The 21,282-nt window shown below is 41.7% G+C and overlaps 1 protein-coding gene across 12 annotated transcripts in view; it reads right to left on the bottom strand.

Moving 5' to 3' along the window:
* fndc5a (fibronectin type III domain containing 5a) overlaps positions 1–18,117 on the bottom strand; it is a 95,486-nt gene extending 77,369 nt beyond the window's left edge. For 11 of the 12 annotated variants that reach the window (XM_069895596.1, XM_069895597.1, XM_069895594.1 and 8 more), the window contains exon 1: positions 17,612–18,117. In XM_069895596.1, coding sequence (XP_069751697.1) covers positions 17,612–17,690 — 79 coding nt within the window. In that variant the 5' untranslated portion in view covers positions 17,691–18,117. The remainder of the gene's footprint in view (positions 1–17,611) is intronic. The other variant, XM_069895603.1, reaches the window with a different exon arrangement.
* Positions 18,118–21,282: the final 3,165 nt, after the last annotated feature.

Below are 21,282 nucleotides of genomic sequence, written 5' to 3'. Positions count from 1 at the left end.
GGACTGTTAAGTCTGGAGAGGTGAAAAGCAGCAGTGAGAAAATAAGCACACAAATCAATGGACGTTGCAACCTGGGTTAGTGAGGTAATAAGCAAAATCCACAGCATTGCCAGTGATTGTTAAAATAATAGAAATGGAGAAAATGATTTAAACTTCTAGAAAGGCCTTTGACAAGATCCTACATGGGAGGTTAGTCATGAAGGTTCAGGCGCTCGGTATTCATGGCGAAGCAGTAAACTGGATTCGACATTGGCTATGAAGAAGAAGCCTGAGTGGTGGTGAATGATTGCTTCCCAGACTGGAGGCCTGTGATTAAGGGTGTGCTTCAGGAATCAGTGCTGGGACCATTGTTGTTTGTCATCTATATCAATGATCTGGATCATAATGTGGTAAAATGGATCAGCAAGTTTACAGATGACAGGAGGCATTGTAGACAGTGAGGAAGGTTTTCAAAGTTTGAAGAGGGATCTGGACGAGTTGGAAATATGGGCTGAAAAATGGCTGATGTAATTTAATGGAGACAAATGTGAGGTGTTGCATTTTGGAAGGACAAACTATGAAAGGACATACAAGGTAAATGGTAGGGCAGTAGAATAGAGGGATCTGGGAATACAGATACACAATTCCCTGAAAGTGGCATCACAGGTAGATAGGGTTGTAATGAGAGCTTTTGGCATATTGACCTCCACAAGTCAAAGTGTTGAGTTTAGGAAATGGGATGTTATGATAAAGTTGCATAAGACATGGGTGAGGCCAAAGTTGGAGTATTGTGTGCAGTTTTGGTCATGTAACTGCTGGAAAGTTATCAGTAAGATTGAAAGAAGGCAGAGAAGATTTACTAGGATGTTGCTCAGAATACAGGTTAGGACCTTTTTCCCTCGAGTGTAGAAGAACGAGGGGAGATTTGACAGAGATATTTTAAATAATGAGGGGTATATACAGAGTAAGTGTAGATAGGCTTTTTCCACTGAGGGTAGGTGAGAAAGAAACCAGAGGACATTGGTTAAGGGTGAAAGGGGAAAAGTTTAAAAGGAACATGAGGGGGAACTTCTTCACACAGAGAGTAGTGGAAGTGTGGAATGAGCTGCCAGTTGACACAGTAAATGCGGGTTCAATTTAATTTTTTTTAAATTTAAATTTTAAATTTATTTTGAAATGTAGACATACAGCATGGTAACAGGCCATTTCAGCCCATGAGTCCTAGGTGCCCAATTTACACCCAATTAACCTATACCCTGGTACGTTTCAAATGGTGGGAGGAAACTGGAGCCCCCGGAGAAAACCCACGCAAACATGGGGAGAATGCATAAACTGCTTACCGACAGCGCAGGATTCGAACTCAGGTCCTGATATCTGGCGCTGTGAAGGCATTATGCTAACTGCTACACCAACCGTGTCACCCTATTAACACTTAAGAAGAACTTGGGCAGGTACATTGATGGGCAAGGAATGGAGGGCTGTGGACTGGGTGCAGATCAGTGGGACTAGGCAGAAAAATAGTTGGGCACAGACTAGAAGGGTGTAATGTTCCATGGTTCTATGGTTTAAAAGTTTGTTTCAACTATACATAATAACAATCTGAATTTAAATCACCATGGCATCTTATTTTCCAATTAAAAAAAAAATTCTCACCAATTATCATATAATGACATTTCTGATTTCAATATTATAAAATGAATATAGTGGAACATTCAAGATTTAACAAAAAAGATTAACAAGGACAAGAACTCCAAGCTTTTCTCTAACAGGAATGGTTTGGGTGACTTCCTCTTGAAATGGGAAGGGGATTGATAAAGCACTTTCAGATCCCAGATAGTTTAGATGACATCGATGCAAATATTATCAGTAGGAGTAGGTGTAAGATGGGGACAAATGATCCAAGCAAATCAGAAGAAATTTCCTTATTCAGAATAGTTTTCAATTTCCTACTCACAATTGTGTATTGGTTGAAGCAATTTGAATAGGTATACAGTGTTTATGGGCAAGCAGGAAAGATTCAGGAGGAATTACTGTCCAGAAGGTAGATAAAAGATAAAGTAGGAAAGGGTGAACCTTATGTAGAATGCAATTATTGGAGTGAATAGCCCTGTTCTATAGTGAGTCAATGGGGGAAGGGATTGGATCTACACCTGAAACCTTGATCTTCTGCACTATTTGCCAACCACTTGCTGACTTGACAAAGGTTGTGAGAAGGGTTGCCTGATCTCATTGAAATAATTTCAGAATGTTTGATTGCATGACCTTTGATAATCATTTTGTCTGTCCATGCTGACCACTATGTTTCCCAAGTTCTTCTGCTTCCAACGCTCCTGAGTCAAGCCAGATGTAAACTAGGGAGTTAGGGTGGCACAAGAGTTCTGGTGATTCAAGTAGGATCTTGTCTATGTGAAGTCTGTGTAACTGTATTCTTCTTCCATCCCAAAATCAGGTTAATGGGTCGGTTGGTTAATGAATCACTTTATTTGTCCCTCGTATGGGTGGATATTAGAATCTGGGGGACTTGATGGAAATGTCTGGCCAATCCAATGGGATTAATATAAATTTAGTGTTAAGAGTTGCTTGATGGTTGGCCCAGACTCAGTTGTCCAAGGAATCTGTGTTCGATAGTTGTCTCCCTGAATTTCCTGCAATTCTTTCACTCATTTATAGGATCCAGAGACTGCGAGCAAGGCCAGCATTTATTGTCCATCTCTAAGTAGTCACAACAAGTGAGCGGTGATCCATATTTTTGAACGTCAGCAATTCATCTGTAGAAGGCACTACCACAGTGTTATTCAAGGAATTAGACCCAGCAACAATGAAGCAATGAGACGTAAGCATGGTGGGTGACAGTGGGGAATTTGATATACTGGCCTTGTCTTTATTTGTAGTGGAAGTCAAGAGGCAAGACCCAAGGAGGGATTTGATTCTTGCTAACACCCAGTTACCCAGGAGGGTTGAAAAACCTACCATATTAAACCGATTCAATTGTTGTTAAGTGTGCTTAATCGTTTGGTATCTACATGTGCTACCATCTGACTGAGATGTTGCTGGATCATTAGAACTCTTCGACTTGCCTCATCCCTCTGTCAATTATTCCATTTGTTAAAGATAAATTTAGTTCATGCAGCAGAAACCGAAACAACAAATATTTTCAAAGACATAGCCAAAGAATCTTAACATTTTACTTAAATTTTTGTTCTTTAGACTTTAAGGACTATGTCCCAGAATGTTTACTGGTGACATTATGGCAGTTAATGAGGAGGTGTATGGAGTGTAATGAGGCTACAACTGCCTATTGTACAGCAAAGTCAATTTGCACAGAAAATTGAATCTGTTTAAAGAAAAATAAAGCCGAACTGAAGACTAAAACTACAGTACTATCTCCTTATTAAAGCCTGTCATTTCTTCACGCTAGCAAAAAAGCCAAGCAATGCATCCCCTTAGCTGTCAATTCCTCAGGGCACCACTGGCTTAATTCATTATGACATTCACCTCTCTCAGATTGTGAAAGTTAGAAATAAGCTAGAGGTCAGATTCTAACCTCCTTTTCCACTAATGTACTCATCACGGAGCCCAGTGGCAGTGCGCAGGACCGGAGTGGATATATGCATCTTTCTTCCTGCCTGTGTCTTTTCACTTTTCACTGGCAGACCAAGTGTAAGCAGTAGAACCACATTCAAAACCCTCCCCACCCTTGAGAACATTTACAGGGAACGCTGCCGTCGGAGAGCAGGACCAACCATCAGATCCACACCACCCAGCACACGCTCTGTTCTCGCTCCAACCATCAGGAAAGAGGTACAGGGGCCACAAGACTCGCACCACCAGGTTCAGGAACAGCTGCTCCCCTTCCACCATCAGACTCCTCAATAACCAACTCAATCAGGGACTCATTTAAGGACTCTTACTTTTGCACTTTATTGATTTTTTAAAAATTCTCTCTGTATTGCACAGTCACTCTGTTGACATTTCTTTATTTGTTTACAAGTGTACATTGTGTAGTTTTTTTTCTGCATTACCAATAAGTGATCATTCTGCCTTGCCTATAGAAGAACCTCAGGGTGTACATACTCTGTCAATAAATCTGAATGAGAGTGTTAATTGTAGAGAGGTGGTTCACCTAATTTTGATATTTTAACAATATCTTTAATTTTCTTGAACATTAAAACATTTTAAATTAAATGCACATTTTTATTTTGGGCTTATTTGAACTGCTTTTAAATGACATTCTTAAATAGTTAATTCGAACAAAAGATTATCTCACCATTCTTCAAACCTGTCGTCTGTGGGCTCGCCAAGAATTTCTGAACCCATGTACTTTGATCCAGTATCTGGAGTCTTATCAGGTGGATTAAAATTGGTTTAAGCTTGCAATGAAAGATAAAAACTAAAGAATGCAAGTCCAAAGAAGTAATCAAACTCACCATGTATATATCAGCAAGTATAAATTAACCTTTCAAAGAATATTGCCATCTTCAGGTTAATATCTTATTGATCAGGTTCTCAAAATAATTTGACAAATATCAATGCCTTATTTAAATCTCCGCTCCATCCTCAAGATTCATTGGAGCGACTTCATCTCCAACATCGAAGTACTCAAAATGGCAGAGGCCGACAGCCTCGAATCCACACTGCTGAAGATCCAACTGCGCTGGGTAGGTCACGTCTCCAAAATGGAGGACCATCGCCTTCCCAAGATCGTGTTATATGGTGAGCTCTCCACTGGCCACCGAGACAGAGGTGCACCAAAGAAGAGGTACAAGGACTGCCTAAAGAAAGCTCTTGGTGCCTGCCACATTGACCACCGCCAGTGGGCTGATATCGCCTCAAACCGTGCATCTTGGCGCCTCACAGTTCGGCAGGCAGCAATCTCCTTTGAAGAAGACCACAGAGCCCACCTCACTGTCAAAGACAAAGGAGGAAAAACCCAACACCCAACCCCAACCAACCAATTTTCCCTTGCAACCGCTGCAACCGTGTCTGCCTGTCCCGCATCGGACTTGTCAGCCACAAACGAGCTTGCAGCTGACGTGAACATTACCCCTCCATAAATCTTCGTCCGCGAAGCCAAGCCAAAGAAAAAGAAATTTAAATCTATAGTCTGATTTTAGAGCTAATGCAATGGAACCATTTCCATTGAAAATTTCAAATAAGTCTGTTTTACTATTAGATTTATTTTTTTCAGTAGTTTGATGTGATTTTCAAATAACGAAATCAGCTCTTCCTTCACCAAGACGAGCTGCTTGCCTAGACTAGCTACTGCTGGTAAGTGGCATACAGATGCATGCTCACATTTGATGATCTTTGAAAGAGCAATGCTTAAATTGAAAACTAGTTCTTGCTTTCACCGTGGCTTTGAGATATTTGTCTGCGCTGTTGCTGCATGGGGACAGTTTTTACTCCCTTACCCAGCAGAACAAGAACCAGAAGAGCTGCACCTGTTCATTAGATTACTCTCTTTGATAGCATTGTGTAGATACAATTTCCCCTGGATTAAGTCACTGGGTGCACAAGGGTCTCAATGTGAAAAGGACCATCCATATCCCCCAACTTCGTTCCCTCATCAGCAATGGGTTCTGACAACTGACTACTGTAAAAAGCATATTGCTGATGAGATGGTCAGATTTCCCCTGCATACAAGAACGAGGTAGGACAACTACAGCAACAGACTGAGAAGATGCACCCCCACTGGTACAGTGGCATCAGGTGGGGTTGCTGCATGTTAAATGGGAGGCCCATTGGAGTGGTGTTCTGGTACAAAGGTCCAAGGAACCACATATGATAGAACAGGCCGTATGCACTTAAACACACTAAAATAGGTTAACCTCCAGGATGAGTCAGTGGTGAAGAAGGCGAATGCAATGTTGGCATTCATTTCTAGAGGAATAGCATATAAGAGCAGGGATGTAATGTTGAGACTCTATAAAGCACTGATGAGACCTGAGTGGGAGTACAATGCACAGTTTTGGGTGCCTTATTTGAAAAAAGACGTGCTGTCATTGGAGAGGATTCAGAGAAGATTTATTAGAATGATACCAGGAATACAAGGGTTAGCATATGAGAACATAGGTCGGTTCTTGCACTGTACAGAAGGACGAGGGGAGACCTCATAGAGACATTTCAAATGCTGAAAGGCCTAGACAGAGGAGATGTGGCAAGGTTGTTCTCCATGGTAGGGGAGTCTCGTGCATAACTTCAGGATAAAAGGGTGCCAATTTAAAACAGAAATGTGGAAACATTTCTTTAGTCAGAGAGTCATGAGTCTGTGGAACTTGTTGACACAGGCGGCTGCGGAAGCGAGGTTGTTGGGTGTATTTAAGGCAGAGATTGACAGGTATTTGATTAGTCTGGGCATCAAGGGTTACGGGTAGACAGCTGTAGAGGGGGGGTAAGTGTGAGAATGGAACAGGCCATGATAGAATGGTGGAGCAGACTCAGTGGGCTGATTGGTGTACTTCTCCTCCTATTACCTTGTGATCTTTTCATTTGTAAGCTTACACCATTGTCAAGCTGGTAGAAAGAGTTAGGCTGAAGCAGGGGAGGATTTTAGAGGGGATAGCAAAATTTGGATGGGGCTTTATGTAAGATGGGAAATGGAACAGCTTGGGAGATAATGTGAGTGATCAGGAAGAGGACTAGGGACTGGGGTCATCATGGGGTACTGATAACAAAGATGATGAGCAGTCAGAGTGTGGAGTTGAGGTTACAGTCACATCAGCCATAACTATTAAATAACAGAGCAGGGGAGGGGGAGGCGAGTGGCCTGCTTCTGTTCTTGAGTTAGATATTCCTGCTTACACAGGATAAGGTGAGATGATTGGGATGGAGTCCAAAGCAGGAGCGTGCACAACATCCCGGCCGCTTTGAGGTACCGCATTTTTGATACCCAGCACAGTTTAGTCCATCCGGGCAACCCCTTGTTCGATGCAATGTCCTCCAGTCAAAGGTCTGAGACTTCAGTGCTATAGGTAGGGATCTCAGTGTCCTGGCGCTGAGTTTTAGCTAGTGCCATGTAGTCCAGCTCCGGATATATGGAATGCATGGAGGTGCGTGACAGCGCGTCAGCAACCATGTTGCTCTTCCTGGAGATGTGTCTTATTGTGGTGGTAAACTCAGAGACATAAAAGAGGTGGTATTGTTGGCGGGCTAACCACGGGTCCGACACTTTGGAGAAGGTGAAGGTTAGGGGCTTGTGGTCAGTGAAGATGGTGAACTCCCTTCCTTCGAGGAAATACCAAAAATGTCGGACAGCCAGGTATAGGGCTAACAGGTTCCTGTTGAAGATATTGTACTTGACCTCCACGGAGGGCTTCCATTGGCTGAAGATGAGCTGTTCCAGGATGCCGCACACTGCCGAGATGGAGATGTCCATCAAGAGGGCAGTTAGTATACCACTTGGGGGTGGACCAGGATTATGGCATTCGCCAGGATGTCTTTGGTCTTCTCAAATGCCGTTGCCATCTTTTGCTGGGCATGAGACCAAACGGGTTCCATGATGTGGGCTGCCAAAGGTAAAAAGTGGCGGTAAAACTTCACCATCCCCACAAACTCTTGTAGACCCTTAACTGTGTCGAGTCTGGCGAACTGGCGAATGGCTTCCATCTTTGCCAGCAATGGGTCAGGGCCGTGGTGGTTTTTTGCAGTGCCCTAAGAAGTCAATGGTGGACAACGCGAATTGGCACTTGGCAAGGTTTATCGTGAAGCCAAAATCATGCAGGTAGCGGCAGAGCAGATGCAGGTGTTGTAGGTATTTCTTGTGGGAGCGGCTGGTGATGAATATGTCATCCAAGTAAACAAACAAGAACTCCACTGCCCCACTGCGTCCATCAATTGTTGGAATGTTTGTGCTGCATTTTTCAGACTAAACGGCATTCTGAGAAACTTGAAGTCTGTACGGCATATTTGGAGCCATCTTTGGTACGTCGTTCGAGTGCACCAGGATTTGGTGGAAACTGCATACTACATCTATCTTTGAGAAAATGCGAGCCATGCATATTGGCAGTGAAATCCTTTATATGGGGCATAGGGTTGCCGTCATTCAGCCTTCTGTAATCACCACACAGTCTCCATCCTCCTGCTGACTTGGCACCATGTGGAGCAGGGAGGCCCATAGACTATTGGATCTGCGCACAATCCCCATCTCCTCCACCTTCCGAAACTCCTCTTTTGCAAGGTGGAACTTGTCGGTCGGCTGTCTGTGGACCCGGGCGTGGAGTGGAGATCCCTTCATGAGGATGTGATTGGACACGCCATGCTTGGGTGTTGTCGAAGAGAACTGTGGAATTACGATGTCTGGAAACACCACAAGAACTCTTGCAATTCGTTCCCCGAATACATTACGGAGTCCAGGTGCAGGGTGGGTAGCTTGGCCTCGCAAGGGAGTATGTCTGAAAAGTTCTGATATCTACTGACTGTCGCCCCTTCAAGTTGACCAGAGTCAGTGGGCTCTGAGGAGCAATGTTGGGATACCGCGGCCAGCATGAATGTCCAAGTGAACTTGTTGGCTCAAAACCGCAGGGCTTTAAGCATCTCGTATTTGTCGTTAGCTGGTGGCTGACACAGGAAATCGATCACATGGCTTGCCCTCTCCTGGTCGAGGGCGCTCACCATATAATAGTACTTGGTGGCATCTGCAACTATCTGCCTGATTTGGAACTGTGCCTCAAGTTGTTCAAACCAGACCGCTGGCTGAGTCGTCCAAAAGGAAGGCATTTTGAGGGAGACTGCACTTTGCAAGGCCTCGTTGTCCATGCTGGGTCCAAAATCCATTGAGCCTGTCAGGGTCACCAATCTGGTTGCGCTGTGTCGCAGCGAGAGAAAGAAGGAGTCTAACCCGAGTGGCGTCCAGTTGGAAAAACAGTTTACTTGTTCATACACGTGCGCGTTTTAAACATTCTTCCCAGAACCCCCACGACCGTGGGACAGAAATGATGTCACTTCCAGACTGTGGTTCACCTGTGACTTTCTGAGCTGGCTTGAACTGCGCTTAGGCGAGCCGCCACAGCATTACGGTTAGCACAATGCTGTTACAGTGCCAGTGACCCGGGTTCAAATCCAGCACTGTCTGTAAGCAGTTTGTACATTCTCCCCATGTCTGCGTGGGTTTCCTCAACCCTTCAAAATGTACCGGGGTCATAGGTCAATTGGGGTTTTTGGGCGGCACAGACTGGGGACCTGTAAAGCCTTTTATTGCTGTATGTCCAAATTTAAAAAAACTAAATAAAAATTAAATAAATTTTGAGAAGCATTCCTTGGGTTTGACTAAGTGCCAGATCACATTTAATGAGTGGGTTTTTCTGCAAAAATCCTACTCTGTAATGCAATGAAGAAGATATATATATTTTTTCCCCTCAGGGTGTAAATGTCAAATACTAAAGAGTAATGGGTTTCAGGTGAGAGGGGGAAAGTTTATATATGAGGAAAGTTTTTTTTATGTATATAGAGATAGTGGTAGGTGCCTGGAACGTGCTGTTAGAGGAGGTGGTAGAGCAGATACAAGAGCAAGATTGAAGAGGCACATGAACAGGCAGGGAATGGAGAGATATGGACTGCCTGGAGGCAAATGGGAATATCTGGCTGGAAATTATGGTTGGTATAGATACAGTGAGCTGAAAGGCTCTGTTCCAGGGTAGTACTCTAGCTATTGCCTTTTTGGGTTTTTTTTTGGAAAGCCTGCATTGTTCCAGTAACAAGCCCAAAACGTCGGTTATGATTTTTTTTTACCTTTGCTACATAAAGGACACTGTTTGACCTGCTGAGATTCTCCAGCATTTACTTCAACCATGGTGTCTACAGATTTTTGCAATTTAATTCCCACTAACAGCGAGAAGGCCTGAACAACTAAAGGAAATGCTCACACTGACCCTCTGAGACTCTCCTAAAGCATCAAATTATTTATTTATTTATATATGTGAATTACTTGTCCTGTCTGAATGCGTGTTATGTTTGGTTGCGTGTCTGCGTGTTTTGCACCGAGGACCAGAGAGCGCTGTTTTGTCGGGTTGTACTTGAGCGATCAGATGACAATAAATTTGACTTGAGCTCCACTAAGATTAATAATTCAATTTGCTTTAGTGAATTAAAGAGTCATGGACAAAATAATGTGCTCCATTAAAAGTGGATTCCCTAGAAATCTGATTATCTGGGGAACTAAATCTAATATTTGTCTTCAATTTAATTTCTGACAAAGGTAATTTGTCTGCTGACCCAACAAACTAAAACCATATTGGAAAGGTTGGTTCCATAATTAGTTGAAAAGCTTGACTTTTTGTAAAATTGCTTCCTTCACTGCCTCAGCAAGCAATCTGCTGGAGGAAGTCAGTGGGTCGAGCAGCATCAGCGGGAGAGAAAAGAATTGTCAACATTATAGGCAGGAACCTTTATCAGAACTGACTCTCAGACCTGATGAAGGGTTCCATCCGGTAACAGTGACACCTCTTTTATCTCCCATCTTCTTAACCCAATGAGTTCCTCCAGCAGATTGTTTGTTAATCCACATTCCAGCACCTTCAGTCTCTTGCATGTGTCCTTTAATTGCCTTTCTTGCCTGCTCTGCATTTCTTTACATTTGGAAGTTTCCTTATTAGGGCCATTTGCTCATTGCATCCAACTCGGGGGGGGGGGGGGGGGGGGTCATGCTTAGCACAGTAGTTATCTTGAATCTATTACAGCGCCAGGGACCTGTGTTTGAATTCGGCACTGTCTATAAAGAGTTGTACGTTCTCCCCATGTCTGTGTGGTTTCATCTGGGTGCTTCAGTTTCTTCCCGCCTTCCAAAAATGTACAGGGTTTGTAGATGTATATTTGGGTGGCATGGGCTTGCCGTGGGCTGGAGAGGCCTGTTTACCAAGCTGTATGTCTAAATTTAAAACAAAAATTAAAATTAAAAAAAACTAACATTTCAGTTCAGTATCAGTGAGCTAAGTCCTCCTCCCTCTTCCCTCTCATTCCACTCATTTCCATACCGATTCCAAACGTGATCTGTTAAACTATCAGTGTGAGTCATTTCTGAAGAGTATAGAGGTGATCTAGCTGAATGCATGGTGTACATCAAGAATAAAGTCTTGCAGCCAACAACCAGAATAGAAGGTAATCAGCAATACCAGACACTCAGTCACTATTTCTGTTTGGATATAGACATTAGAAATGCCTGACAGCTACACTTGCCCTGGGAGAGATGACGTTTATGGAAAGCAAACCGTGAAAAAAAAATATTACACAGACAATTTAAAACCAATTGCTTGTGCTCTGAGTTTTTTGGCCAGCTTTAACCTTGCAATTTTAAAGTTAGGCAGTTTGATTAAAGGGCAATTCTAGAGCTCAACTTTGAAAAGAGCAGGTTATCATTAATTCCCTGCTTCAGTGCAGATTGTCTTTAACGCTGCTTTATAATCATGAATGCTACTGTGAGGAACTAACTGTTGGGTTCAGTTTTTTTGTTACCTTGTAAATGCTATAAAGAAACAGTTCCACAATTATTCTCTCATCCAAGAGGCACTACTGATATAATTATTGGAGACTTTGGAATCACTCGGAGAACTCTGTGATCTTGATTAACAATATCAGAGGGCTACCACAATTTAAAACCAATTGCTTGTGCTCTGAGTTTTTTGGCCAGCTTTAACCTTCTCTACACCAGGCAGAGAGAGGTCCCAGCTTATTCTTAATGCTATGCATCATTCATCAACCCAGGTTCTGCCCTCCCACTTCTCTCCCAGGACTGCACATTGTCCTGACCCCAGACTCCCTGAACTTACCCCAACTTCCTGAGATCTCACTGAGGCTCTGACTTCTCCATTTTAACCCCATAATATGGATGCACCACTCACAACAAGTGCAGAGTGCAACCTCCCTAGAACTCATCTCCACCCCCACCATGACCTGATCTTGGTCTTGGATGCTGTAAGTTCCTTTGCTCACTCGAAATTGGTTCTGAAGGGTCCAAGGACTCGCGGTTCCAACTTGTTCCACAGGATCATTACTCTTTGGCAAAGGAAGAATGTCTATTCCACATTATTCCATAACTATCTTGAGACTGTGATACATGATTCTCACTCTAGATGCCGAGAGCTAGGATTTTGGATGCATTTTTTCCCCAGAATCATATTTGAAAATTAATTATTTATGAGGTATTATAACCAATTATTGATGCAATTTATCTACTTTTTTCCCCATTTTTTTGTGCATGCTTACTTGTATACAAATATTTTTAAAAGAAAGGAAAGAAAATTAATTATTTTCCAGAGTGGAATATAATGTGACCGTTTTGAGTTCAAACTATGCCACTCTGGAAATTCATCTAGACACATCTAGTCTAGATTCACTCCTAGATATCTCATGCAATTTCCCCATCAGATACAGGTCAATTGACATCACAAAAGTAGAGAGGTTATATGCAAGATATTACAGAGACCTCATCTGGAATGCTGTGTACAGTATTGGTCTTCTTATTTAAGGAAGAATATAAAAACATTGGAAACAGTTCGGAGAAAGTTGACCAGACTAGCTCCCAGGAGAAGATAGGCCAGGATTGTACCTGCAGGAAGGTAGAAGTGTGAGAGTGGATTTGACTGAAAAATGCAAGATCCATTTTCTTGTATGGGAAAACCCAGAATTCATTGTTTAAAATGAGGGGGTTACTCATTGCAAGTACTTACTCATTGCAAGTACTTGGAGCTCCTTATCTCAAAGGAAGGTAGATGCAGATTCTTGAACATTTGAGGTAGAGAGGTTCTCAACAAGTAAAGGGGAAGAAGGCTACCAGCAGTAGACTGGAATGGAAAGATTAGGTTATGACCAGATCAGCCATGTTCTCATTAAAGCACTGAGCAGCCTCACCAAGATGAAATGCTTAATTAGAACAGAGGATAGTATACCACAGAAAAAGCCATTTTGGCTCAAGATGTCTGCTGAATATGATCCCAGAAATAAAACTAAAACTCTGCTGCTTGCACATGGAACATCCCTGCACATACATGTGTCTATCAAGAAACTTCTAAAGCACTAGAAAAAAAAGAAAAAAAAAAGAAAAAAAAAGAAACTTCTAAAGCACTACTGTTGGACACTGCTTCTGCTCATAAATTATTTGTACACATGCCCCCCCCCCCCCCATGTAAGGTAAAACATCATGAGATGGGAATGTGTAGGGAGTTACCCTGTACAGGGCAGTAACAAGAAGGGGAGGTGTCCTTGTACTCCTGTTAGGTAAAACATCATGAGATGGGAATGTACAGGGCTGTAACAAGATGTGAATGCATCCTTGTACTTACAAGATAAGAGAGACATTGATGGATTGAGAGGCAGGAAGATAGCAGGGAAAGGATAGCAACAGTTTTAGTCATTGGACAAGTAATGATATGATGATGTTCTAAGCACATATCCAAGGATATAAAAAATCACCATTTTGCTGATAACGGCAGAATGCATTCTCCGACTAACATGGTTAGTCGCAAGTGTTACAATCCGGTAATAAAGAACAAAGAACCCTGATTTCGACTCAGCCTGGTGTTTGTCTCACTCATTCATGAACAAAGCTGACCTAACACCCACCAAAAAAAATGCTACTTTTGGAGAGTTGTCAGGGAAAATAGTCCACATTTCCTTAGCAACAATGTCTGTTTGACACTCTGAGGAAAAGAGTATTAATAATAATTCTTGAACTAAGAATTTCACCAAGATAAGATGTAGTCATCACCTACCCCAGGTTTTGTGGTCCCATTGGGCACCCTCGACTTCTTCCCGGTCACAGTTGAACCTGCTGCCAATCTCCTGAACTCCCCAGTTACCTGTAATCTATTATCAATACCTTGCTCTCTCTCCCTCATCGAACAGTCTAGGATCACTCACTCCCACCTGGAATCAATGGGCCCTGACTGCTTGGCCATCAATGGAATAAAGCTGGCACATGTTTGAAATTAATATTTGAATGCCTCGACATTACTTTATAAATCAATATAACCTAAAGCTAAATAGATTTCATTACATCCATCTGGCCTCCCATGGCTGTTGAATCCAGGTGGATTTGTGTAAATAGAAGTATTTTGTACCTTCGCACAGAAAATGAATATTGTTGTATTTATAATTTATGACTATGTAGAGGAAACCATTTAATGAGCATTGTAAGGCACTGCATAAACTAAATGGATTTTCATTGCCTAAAGTAAAATAAATCAAATATTTGACCAAAGCCAAACCTCCAATAAAATATATGCTTCAGAAGGTCAATTATTTGATTGATGAAGCTGTCACCAAGTTATAATCTTGTCTTAAGCTTCCACAGTATGAAATTATTATTTTTATTACAAAGTCTCTGATCTCTGGGCTTTCCATCACAAAGATTGTCTAGTTTCATCTTCAAAAATCTGTTGCACATTTCCTCTCTGATAAGGACTTTCATTCTCTGCTTGAGCATTTTATCAGAACCAAGTCCAGATGCTTTGATTTAAATTCTACATCTCTCTTTCCAATTATCTTGTCATCCTGCTGCCCATTCTTATCTTTCTAAGGTCCCTCTGCTTGACGACCATCAAAGATCTCTGCAGTTCTTCAATTCTGGTGTCCTGCACACTCCTGATTAACAGCATGACTTCTATACCTTTACCTGCTCAGTGATCTCTGGAATCCCCTGGACTTTTTCTCCTCCTTAAAAATTCTCTCCAAAGACTACAGATTATTTTCCTTCTTCTCCATTTCTGAGGAAGGTCCATCAATCTGAAATGTTAATTCTACTTCACTTTCTACAAGCACTACTTGATCTATTGAGTATTCCCAGCACTACTTGTTTTTATCTGAGCTCATTGATATCACTGCAACAGAGGCACAGATATCCTTCAGAAAGGTACCTGGAACAAATTAAGAAGGAAAAGGAGGATAGATATCAACACCAAAGAGCCCTCTGAACCCTGTGGAATTTTGTGTTGAGGCTTGTAATGCAATCTTCCCTTTGTTAATGGCTAGAGAATCTTAGGTAACTATTATGTGAAGGGATTTTTTTTTTCTCTGAAAGATCATCGACTTGAAACATTAATTCTCTTGCCAAAGATTGTATGATCAGCTGAGTATATCCGGAATTCTCTCTCCTTGATTCAGATGACCAGCATATGCAATATTTATAAAGTGGGCAGACTTCAAGCTCTGTAGTAAGCAGCCAACTAATTGAATGGAAGCAATCTTTTTTTTGAATGAATACATTTCACATTAATATTTAATAATCCCCTCATAAATGTTCTAGAAACAAAGCAGACAGGCCAACTCTTCAGCAGCTTTGAGGTTGTTCTGGACTTTTTACCATGTTATTTAATTTTGCCCAATTTGCTTATTTTGTTTTACAAGTTGTCTATATTTTGTATGAAATTACTCTTCCTTTTCACTCACTTACTGATCATTAATTTACAGATAATACTTTGTACATTAATTAATACTGAGTTACTCACTCTCTAAACCTTATTTCCCCAGAATTTTCACTCATTTGCATAAACACCAGTAAATCAATATGTATTTAGGGATCATCGGCTTATCCTTCAGCATTATGGTTGAGAAATTGGGTACATAATTCAGAAGTTTCCATTTCTTTAATCTGTCTTTGATTAAAGTACAATTTCCAACATATTTTTCTGTTCGTTTCTCATCTTTTGGCACTATACGAATGTCGATGCTAGCTGAGGTTTGGTGATTTTAAATTGTTCGTGACGAATGTTTCATAGCTTGAAAAGGCTGCTTTTAACATTCTGCAGAGCTGATTGTTTAGTTGGCAGCTACACCACCAATTTTTATGTGTTATGCTGAGGTTAATTCACAATATACAATACAATACCCAGATAAAATTATTTGAATTTCACATTAATATTGCATTTTAAAATTGTAACTCTTGTAATTGTCTTTAGTCATTATTCCCACAAACACAAATGTTCAGAGTGGTTGCAATTAGATAAGCTTTATTGTGATGGCAAAAAATGTTTAATCAATCAAGAACAATATTACCGGATGCATAGTATTTCATTGAGTCACATCATTTGGCAAAGCAAAGATCATGGACACTCCTCTTTTGAAAGCATGTTCCATTGATGCTTCATTCCGATTCACTGGAAAGAACATTATCATCTGGGGAATGAATATTGTAAGCGCTGATGTATGATCATTCTTGACACTTATCCTGTGTTAAATCATTGTCAATATTATGGTGAGGTCTTAAGTCTGAGGTCTTAACCTGTTCGAGGCCGTATTAGAATTAGTCACAGTAATTAGAAAGTCAAGGAAAAATGATTAATTTGGATTACTTGGAATATCACTTAGTTCCTATTATATGGAAGTGTCTTTTAATTTGCTGACCCCTGGTGTATTGATGTGACATGCCATAAGAAATAACCTTATAAAAAAGAACCAAGTCATTTATTATCAACCCTTAGTCTTAAAAAGCAATACAAATCATGTATTGAAGCAGCAGAAAATTGACATTTGAAGCATTTTTATCAGTGTTGGTTACTAAATTCCCATTTTGAATAAAAACGTCTGTTTTAAATTCATATACATTTATTTACCAAGCAAATAGTAGTTTTATTTAAAAGAAGGGATCGTCGCGATGGTGAGATTTAGCTTCTCTTGAAATGTAACCCTGTATGCTCTTGGGAAATAGTAACCATGTTATCACACTCTTCCATAACCACCCCTTCCTTAATTTGCACTTCGCTGTTTCTCACCATGTCAGACTGACAACATTTTTTGGTGTGTGTGCGCCTTTTCCCATCCCGCAATGCATTGGAAATAACAGACAGGTATTGCTCCATGGATTTCCCCTTCATTCCGATGCTACAACCTCCACCACTCGTCAGTCACCACAGGCAAACCCCCGCTTCAGGTCGCTCTCAAAGTGTGCAGTGTGCTGCAGCCTGCAGTGGACCCTGTTATCACGTTCTCTCCTCATTTCATGGTCAGAACGTAACCCCCGCCGCCACATTTTAGGTTCCAGGGTGCAACTCAGCTGCGGCACAATTATCTGGATCACTGACCCAGAAAGCGTAGCAATTTAAAGTGCGCGGGGTGCATTTGACGTTCCGGATAGTCGTTTCTTCCGAAAACCGTACCGAAACGTACAAAAATCACACGGGCTTAAGTTGTAAAGCAACAGATCCATTCTGTTCCAAATGGTTCCGACGCTTGCTAAGACTGCCACTGTAAACATTGGCACCATTAAATCAAGCCGTACACCCAAAACAGGACAGCGTTTGCACAACTGATGGGAGACGATTTTCGTTTCAACGGAGAGGACCAGAATCCACCTAAATCCACCTCGATGTGTTTTAACTCGTTCTAATCTGGTGCAGGTGTAGTCAGTGAAGAGTTAAAGCACATCGAGGCGAGACGGTTCCTCCGCTTTCCACGACAACATTGAACGGGCGCTGAGGGCGAGTAGCAGCGGTAGGGAAATTAAGAGAGAGCTTTAAATGTCAACTCTTCCCAGGTCAATCAACCCTCAAGACAAGTTTTTTTTTGGGGGGGGGCTATATTTAAGATGGTATTTCAAAAGATGGACCCTAGGACATAACCGTTTCAGAATAACCCCCTACCTACCTGCTCTCCCCTTCAGTGCCCAATTGCCAATTGAATGACTCGCTGCAGCCGACGGGAGACCTACCTGCGGTGATCAGGCAGATGTTAAAATAGGTGGAAAACAGTAGCGCCGTTGAGCCGATGTACCCCAGAAAACGGCCCATTCCGTCAAACCCTGCCACACATCCTGAAAGCAGCGGACATCAGAAGTGAAGATGTTCACGTCCCATTGCGCTAGAAACTGCCATGTAACTTCTCAGCGGCGAATTCGGGGCCAGGCTGCACTGAAGGACGTCGGAGCGAGCGGATCCCAATCCCAATCTGCGATGCAAAGTTTTTTTCTTTGTCCCTTCGCGCGAGTGTCCTGCCTTGACAGAGATTACACAGAGCTTGCAACAATTGATCTCCCAGAGCCCGGGCAAATCGTGGAAGCGACCGTGTTCCTACTTCCAAAGCAAACGATCCGCTGCTGTATTTGTGTTGTACAGAAGGAGGGCGGAGAGAGCCACTGCCAGCTATTGATGAATGCGGGGAATCGCAGGCCAATGGGTCGTCTTAACGCAGCTGTCTTGTGAATTCATTCCCCCCCCCCCCCCCCCCCCCCCCCACCGACACTTGGCAATTCCTTCTTTGCGGATAATCAAAGCGCAACACGTGCCAAAAGTAACCAACTTGATGACAAAGGGAGGCTTTGTTCATTGTATCCAAAAGTGCGGAGCCAATCATTTTCAACCAAAAAATTCTGTTGGTATCAAGGTGCCTTATTTTGATTTTAACAACTCTCCATGGAGTCCTTGAATAGGAAGGGGTTGAAAGGATATGGACCCAATTTGGGCACCTGGGATCAGCCCAGAATAGGTGAAACTAAGGGGGGGCGGGGTAGAATAGGTAGTGGGCTGGGTGGGGAAAGGCTTCCCTTCTGATCAGATTCCATCACGAACTGAATATTATTTATTTAGGATGAGAAGTGAATGCAAAAGTAGAGAGAGATAGTATTTCAGTTATAGTGGGCAATGCTGACACTGCATCCAGAGTTCTGTGCTCAGATTTAGACTTCTAATTTATGGAAGGCATAAATACACTGGAAGCAGTTCAAAGAAGGTTTGCAAGACTAACAATGCCACATCAAATGCTGGTCAGGAAATCAATGGTTCAGCCCAACTAATCGGTTGGGGAAGACATTTCTCTTGGGCGATTGCAGAAATGAGAAATTACAGTTAAAAAACAAGCAGTCATCCATTTAAGACAGATATGGAAAATTTGTTTCTCCCCCCCCCCCCCCCCCCCCCATTGGAAGGATTCAGAAATCTTTTCCATGAAGCACAGTTGAATCAGAGTCTTTGCAATGGATAACAAGGAGAGGGGAGTCATCCTACAGGAGGGAGATTGAAAACTTGGCTGAATGGTGCACCAACAACCACCTCACACTCAATGTCACCAAAACCAGGGAGGTGATTGTAGACTTTTAAGAGGGGAAAACCAGAGGTGTGTGATCCAGTGAACCATTTGGGGATCAGAGGTAGAGAGGGTGAGCAAGCTTAAATTCCTGGGAGTCACTAACTAGGAGGACCTTTCCTGTACCCAACATACTAATGTAATGAGGAAGTATGTCAGCACCTCTACTTGCTGAGGAATTTGCAGAGGTTGGGTATGACATTGGAAAGTCTGGCAAATTTCTACAGATATGTAGTGGAAAGTGTGCTGACTAGCTGCATTGTGGCCTGGTATGGGATCACCAATATCTGAGCAGAAAGCTCTACATAAGGTAGTACACACAGTCCAGGACATCGCTAGCAAAAACTTCCCTACCACCGAGAACATCTGCAGGGAACACTGCCATCGGAGAGCAGCAGCTATCATCAAGGATCTACACGCTTTTCTCACTACTGCCATTAGGAAAGAGGTATAGATGCCACAACACTCACACCACCAGATTCAGTAACAGTTGCCACCCCTCGATCATCAGACTCCTAAACAACAGACTCAATTGGAGAATCATTTAAGGACTTTTAATTTGCATATTATTTATTACTGAACTTTTTTTGTATTGCACAGTCATTTGTTTACATTTATTTCTTCTTGAGTACAGTCACCTATAAATAGAAATTCTACCTGGCCTGCAGGAAAAACAATGTCAAGGTTGTATGTGATGTCATAATGCACTCTAACAATAAATTTGAATGTTTAATATTTTAAGGCACTGACAGATAGATTCTTGATAAGCCTGGAGGTAGGGGTTGGGGGGCAGTGAAAGCTTATTGCAGTGACGTGGAGTTAAGTTATGACGTTATAGAATGGAGGAGGCACAAGTTGAGCCATGGGGCCTGTTTTGTGCTATATGACTGTTCTGAAGGGCTAAGTGTCCTCTCCCAGTTCACAGGGCATTTGATTGTATATTTGTCAAGCTAAGGAAGGAACCAAATTGGTTGGTGGATTTGGGAGAAGTGCAGAAGGAAATGGTTGAATGGAGAATGATAGGCAAATAGGAAGTGAAGCTTTCAGGAAAGCTTCATTCTGATAACGTGCTGGGTGTGCAAGGAGTGCAGGACTGAGTTGGTAAGGACATATTGCAGAGTTTTACATGGAGAAACCTTTCAAGAGTTTGACGCAGTGAGAAACTATTAGAATAAGTCAAACCCTTGGAAGGGTTGGTTAGTCTATGACACAGCAGCAATAATTTTGGTAAAGTATCACATGTCCAGTTCAACTTCCAAATATGTTGAAATAAAATAATGATAACTAATTTGTTCTATAAAACAGACAACAGATGAAAGGTACAGTTGATGCAGATCCTGCGTTATTTGGAAGTAGGCCAGGGCTACTAGGAATGGGGGAACAAACAGAATTCAGACATGGCATTATTGAAAGAAATTTAGAAAATAAATTCGATAGCAGGTGTGGTATAGAGATATGGCAGGGTATAAACAATCTATAGGAACAACATCAGAACAGAAAGAAGATTAATATAGAAATAGTAAATTCAAATGGTCTGAAAGCAAACCTGCAATTTTTAAAATTGTGTTTTGTCACGCACACTAATGTACACTGAAAAGCTGTTTTGTGTGCTATCCAGTCAGGTCAAGCCATACTTAAGTACAGAAGATAGTGGAATAGTGTTATAGTAAGTCCACAAAGTGGAAAGTAAAATGTAATTAGGACAAAGTGAAGGAAAGGGAGAAAAGTACATTTAAACAGTGCAGGGACATCATCTTTTATGAATGAGAGGTCCATTCAACAGTTCTTTATTCCCCTCTGGCTTTGTCCATTCTGCTAATTTGTTCGCAAGGGTCAATGGTGGCAACTTGTTATCAATTTGTAGAATAGAGGTTAGAAACGAATAGCACAGAAGATCATTATTATATTGGGGTCATGGTCATGCAGGAGGGATCCAGAAATGAAGAGAATGTAAAGTTTTCCTTCAATGGTTAGGTGCATTATGTACATGATATTAGACACAAGTAATATTTAGAAGCAATTAATGCTCTTTGCAAAATGGACAATATTCTGACTACACATGTTCATTTTGACTGGCTGAGTTTTCTGTTGGAATAAAGGTAATAATCTATTTTACAGGAAACCTAAGATAAAATGGTCTTGTAATAATCTATCAAATATGGTACTTAGACAAAATGAGGATTCAAATGAAAAATTAAGTACACTGAAGTGAAACATTTTGTTAAGGAGATTAGTATTATTAAGCAGATTTATATATTATTATGAGGAAAAGATAACCGGGATGTGAAATATGACAGAAGT

The sequence above is a fragment of the Narcine bancroftii genome, chromosome 8 (genome assembly GCF_036971445.1).
Source record: "Narcine bancroftii isolate sNarBan1 chromosome 8, sNarBan1.hap1, whole genome shotgun sequence".
NCBI classification, from domain to species: domain Eukaryota; kingdom Metazoa; phylum Chordata; class Chondrichthyes; order Torpediniformes; family Narcinidae; genus Narcine; species Narcine bancroftii.
The sequence above is the reverse complement of the archived record's forward strand: the minus strand, read 5'-3'. Positions and strand labels throughout refer to the sequence as shown.